Below are 5,555 nucleotides of genomic sequence, written 5' to 3'. Positions count from 1 at the left end.
AAGAGACGGTTGCTTCACTGGCTCCTTTCCTCCTGGTAGCCTTACCTATTGTTTCATGTGAGGTATTATCAAATGCTCCCTCTATGTCCATGAATGCACATAGTGCTATTTCCTTATTATCTAGAGAATTATCTATCTTTTTAACAAGACAGCGCTGAAATTGTTGATTTTCCTGCTTGATAGGCAAACTGATATGGATCTAGTGGGGAGTTCTGAACTATTAAGCCCCTTATGTATGCATCCATTACCTTTTCCATTGTCTTTGATATTACTGAGGAGAGACCTATAGGTCTATATGCCTTTGGGTCATCCTTAGGCTTGCCAATTTTTGGGATAAAAATTACTTTAGTATCTCTCCATAGTTTTGGGATATCCCATTGCATAACTTGCCCTGAATATTCTACCCAGTGCTTCAACAAGCTTTCCTTTCCCTTGTATCAGATGAGCAGGAATTATTCCATCTCACCCAGACGCTTTATATGGTTTAAAGGTGCTTATAGCCCATATTATTCTGTCTGTGGTGAATATTTTGTTTGCCTCTTTCTGGATTCTTTTGTTTGGCCTTGGGTATTTCCTTTTTGCCTTCTAGACTCAATCTCTTCATTTACAAAGGTGCATTAAGGAAAGTGGGTTTTTAATAACTCTTTCAGTGTTTCCTCTTGATTCTCTGTATAAGTTTTATCTGATCTACATATGGAGACAGGACCATTGTCCCGGTCTTTTTGGAGGACTTTATGTATTCGGGCAGCTGAGGATGAATCCTCTATCCCTTCACAAAACTTCCTCCAGGACTGTCTCTTTGATTTTCTAATTTCTTTATTATATTCTGTTAGGGCTTGTCTATACTCCTCCCATCTGCCTTACCCTTTTGCTCTATTGAAGAGTTTTCTCGCTCTTCTCCTAAGATTTTCTAGTGTTTTATTCCACCATGGTACATCCCTTTTTGTCTCTCTTTTCTTTATGGGGCACCTTTCCTCATAGGAACTATGGATTGCTTTATGCACTTCAGTTGCTGCCCTTTCTAGAGATTCAATTGTTTCTATTGGGTACGTTTCAATCTCTAGTTCTGAGGTTAATAATTCCTCATATAGTTTCCAGTTTGTGAGTCTAGGTACTCTTATACTTTGTATATTTCTCCTTCCAATCTCAACATTAAATCTGATCTATTGATGATCAGACAATGAGATTTCCTGGGAGACATGCCAGTCTTTGACACTATCCTTTATGCAAGGTTTGGCCAAGGTTAAATCAAGAACCTCATGTCTGTCCCTTGTCATAAAGTAGGTTTATTTCCTTTATAAATAATATCTATATTATTTGATATTAAATACTCCAAGAGCTCTTCACCCCTTTTATTGGTATCCGTGCTGCCCCATACTGTATTGTGGGCATTTGCATCACATCCAATGATATATTCATAATTATGCCTTTTGCAGTAATTTATGAGGACCTCTATTTTTCTTGGTGGTACTTCCTCTTGATCGCCTGGGAAGTAGGCCGAGGCAAAAACCAACCTTCTCCTTCCTGTGTTCACTGGTACCTGACACACACTCTGAAATCACAAAATAATTAATATTATTATTTATCATAATAGCAGGTCTTGGTCTATCTGTGTCTCTATAATAGATGAGCTGACTTACCTTTGTTGAGAGTCCTTTAATCTTACCTCTTATGTTCCAAGGTTCAAGTAAGGTCTAAAGATAACACTAGATTAATTTCGGATATTTACAAATATGTACACCTAAATTTCTGAGAGCCCTCTTGTGTGGACTACTGATTGTGTTGTGGGCTTCCTTCGGCTCCAGTTCTTCTTAATCGGCCTGGCTTAGATAGTCCACGGTTACTTCTGATGTCTTCTAACTATGACCTCTATAGCTCTGCTTAACTGCTATCCTGTAAAATCTCTGGTAGATCTCACCTACTCTGGATTGTATTCTCCTAGTAGGATCTAGCTCATCTGCACTCCCATTTTAGAGTAAAAGAACCAGAACTTTACTCCGGAAAAATCGACCCTTTGATTTCTAAAATACTTTAATTTCTCAGTTGCTTTAATAGCTTTGAGATAAGAGTATAGAGATAAGTCATATATTCATGAATTTCAGATTTTTCTTTAAAGAATAAACTTTAAAAAATTTAAATACTCTCCAACGCATCACCTAGATTATATACAATTGGACTTCATATTAAATACAATTACTTTCCTACATGCATTCTTATAGCTGTTTAAAAAATAAACGTATCTATACTATAACAAAATAAAATTGTGATAACTTGTTATTATTAAATAATTTATATTAAATAAATGTGGTTTTAAAGTGGTTCAAAAAGATTTTCTGAAACCAGCAAAAACTGTGTGTTTATTTTTCTCCGATCTTCTCTTTTCAACATTTTTTGTAGATATAATTTTTTCTTTAACCTTCTCTTTAGCTGTGATAGTCATCACATGGTAATCAAAGATCCGATTTTTATGCTATTAAAAAACAATAATCATTATCTATCATTCTAGATACATCTCATTGTTTCAATTATCGTTGAGTAGAATACCTGCATAATATTTCTGACTTTGATATGGTATCTAAATCAAGATTTTGGGTTTTTGAATTTAAAATCAACGATATTTATTGTATGCATGCTAATAATTAACGAACTAAAAAAAATATTAATACATAATATAATTTGTACTATAATAATAGTGTAATATAATACTACATTATATAATTTTATTTTCATTAATGAGTAATAAGATGCATGATATGGTTACAATCAACTTACATAGGTAAAAAAGTATGTTTTTTTGACTAGGTAATACGTGAAGACTTCATTTAAACTTGAGAGATGGTAGTAGACATTTCTAACAGAAGAAGTAGAGAGGCGGTCGAAGAAGACGTCCAACGCCTTAGGGACTGGTTGGACAAGCAGCTTCATCTTCCCCACGATGTTGGTAAGTCTGTTCAATATATTCTTTCAATTATAATATTCTGCACTGATATTTTAAAAAATATATATAATCCAAATGTCACGAATGAGTATAATGAAATAAGTAGTTTACTTTAATTTGAGTTGATAAATTGACCTCTTACATTGATACATACCTATCTTTCATACCTATTTAGTATTTTATATACATTCTATATTTATATTATATAATTTCCTCGTGTTTTTTGTTTAGTAAAACAGGCCAACAGCCAAAAATTTGTTGCAGTAATTTTGGCTTATCTTCGTATTTTTTCGATGAGCTGAAACTGAAAATGAATTTCGTTTATTCCAACAGTTTTCTCAAAAGTTCATAATCTGTATTTTCAGTTTTGTAGTACTTAAATCAAGAAAATCTCTAATATCACCTATGGTACTCGTCAAATTTTGATGGTCTTATAAGGATGTTAAAATATACCCAATGGTTCAAATGGGACTCTTCAAGGTCAATAGGATGTATAAGGAAATGTATATGAAAGATTTTATAGATTGTTGTGCCTCAGTTATGGAGCTGCATGTCAGAAATTGGCGAACAAATCTGAACGTGATGGAAACGGAGTTCATTTTCGGTTTCAGCACACTAAGAAAGATAAAGATAAGCCAAAATTATTAAATACAATTTAAAAGTTTTTTTTGAAGATCTGGGTAATTGAAAAGTAGGGTAATGTGTTAAGGGGTGTCATATAACCCCAAGTGCTCATTAGTAGGTTTGTAATTGTTTTTAAGCAAACAGCTCAACCAAATTTTAAGTTTGATAATTTGACCTCAAAAATACTAAAATATTAAGACTATTAAATCTGTCTATTAGATCCTTTGGGCTCTTTTTTGAGCAAATTCCACGATTTTGAATTTAAAATTCTCAAATTACTCGGTAATATCCCGTGAGTGTTTTAAAATAATCTGAAATATTCCTTCCTAAAACATTGAGTTCCCATAGTGGTAGTCAGAGTTAGGCAAAAATTAGGTATAGTTGAAACTAATAGCTAAAATTGCCATGAATACGATCATTATTAATGAATGAATCATTCATAAATATATATCGTATCCATGACTATTTTAGCTATTAGTTTCAAGGCTGCCCAACTCTGGTGGTACAGTAGCTGTTATAGACAACATATAACTGTTCGGTAACCTACTATGCTAATGAGTATAGCTTAGTCGTTTGATTTATCACTTTTTCATTTCTCCTAAATGAATTTCGTCACTATTTAGACTGTCTGGGGGTATATTGTAGTAATAATATTAAAACTACAATAATATCGACTCAATAATTATGGTCGTGCAAGGTGGGTTGTATATATTGTATATGGGTAGTAACATATTTAATATATTTGTAGAGAAATAGCTATTAGTTTCTGATATATAGTAATTGAATATTCAATATTTTAATATTGAAACATTATTTATTATTTATATTAATTATTAATAAAAATATTTAATATCTTAAAGTTTTCTCTTCCCGTTTTAAGTTTATATTTCAAAAGTGATACAGGACCGTTGTTCCTTGGGATTTTAGTGGGGTGGGTCCGGGCGTGAAGGATTGACTTTTTTTATGATCTCTTGTGAGATTGTGACATGTCGTACATCGACCAACATACTCACTCTAAATGTGATTAAAGTTTAATTCGCTACTACAATAAGTAAACATAAAAGTTCTCTATTAATATAGGTTGAGAGGATAGAAAAGTATTAAAAGTAAATATGTAGTTTTATATGTTCACCAGACACTTTAAAAGGCACTATATGAATATTTTCCCTTTAGCAGGAATAATTCACAGTTGTTTTGTAAATAAAGTCATCTAGACGTTCTAAAAATGTTTGAGGAACTACATATAGATAAATCTTATTTTTTTGTAGTTTCAAGTCACTTATACATCAAATCATAACGAACCATAGAGAAATAGACGAGTAACCTAACCTAACTACACACTGTTTACACTTCTGAATTGGTAGGTATTTTCAACGTTGCAATTACACCAATGTTTCAAGACGATACTTTAACTAAAGTATCGATACCTCATGCACATTTATCAAAGTTCTAGTCAATGGTAATTGATTAAAATATAAAATATCAATACGTGAAACCCTGAAAACAAATTATCTGTATATAAGTTTTATTTCCCATTTCTTTCATTACTTTATTTTTCTTATAATTTTCATTCTGTGCTTATATTTACATACTAGATTTTCATATTTAGTTTATTAATAATTCTTTCCTCTTACTTAATTAATTAATTTTAATATTACTCTTCTCATACAGCCTTTATCTTCTTATAGCACTTGAATTATTCATGTCAGTTAGCTCTATTTTTCTGTTCTCATGTTAGTTATTTTCTAATCATTCTGTACATCCTTTATTCATTGGTTATATTCTTGTTTTTTGTTTTTAGCTCTGATGAAGGCTATACATTTTAGCTGAAACGTTGGCACTAATAAATAAGTTTTTTAAAAGTTATTTGTTTTCTTCTATGACCGCACCCCTAATAGTACAAGAGCCGGGAAGAAAAAAAGGCAGTTATCTCACCCCAATTTTTGATTACTTTAATGAAAACTATGTATAATTACTAGTCAAAATTGATTTT

The 5,555-nt window shown here is 31.9% G+C and overlaps 1 protein-coding gene and 1 long non-coding RNA gene across 2 annotated transcripts in view; one reads left to right on the top strand and one right to left on the bottom strand.

Annotated features, from left to right (window-relative positions):
• The window catches only part of LOC136796706 (uncharacterized), a 36,279-nt gene that overhangs the window by 5,428 nt on the left and 25,296 nt on the right, over positions 1-5,555 (bottom strand). Inside the window, exon 2 of the long non-coding RNA XR_010844456.1 lies at positions 2,773-2,947. This is a non-coding gene — a long non-coding RNA (uncharacterized lncRNA). The remainder of the gene's footprint in view (positions 1-2,772; positions 2,948-5,555) is intronic.
• LOC106685532 (retinol-binding protein pinta) overlaps positions 2,803-5,555 on the top strand; it is an 18,674-nt gene continuing 15,921 nt past the window's right edge. The window contains exon 1 of the mRNA XM_014428272.3: positions 2,803-2,941. Coding sequence (XP_014283758.1) covers positions 2,836-2,941 — 106 coding nt within the window. The 5' untranslated portion in view covers positions 2,803-2,835. The remainder of the gene's footprint in view (positions 2,942-5,555) is intronic.

The sequence above is a fragment of the Halyomorpha halys genome, unplaced genomic scaffold (assembly GCF_000696795.3).
Source record: "Halyomorpha halys isolate HHAL.00 unplaced genomic scaffold, Hhal_1.1 Scaffold708.1, whole genome shotgun sequence".
Taxonomy (NCBI): domain Eukaryota; kingdom Metazoa; phylum Arthropoda; class Insecta; order Hemiptera; family Pentatomidae; genus Halyomorpha; species Halyomorpha halys.
Note: the sequence above shows the minus strand (reverse complement) of the source record. Positions and strands in the feature narration are given on the sequence as shown.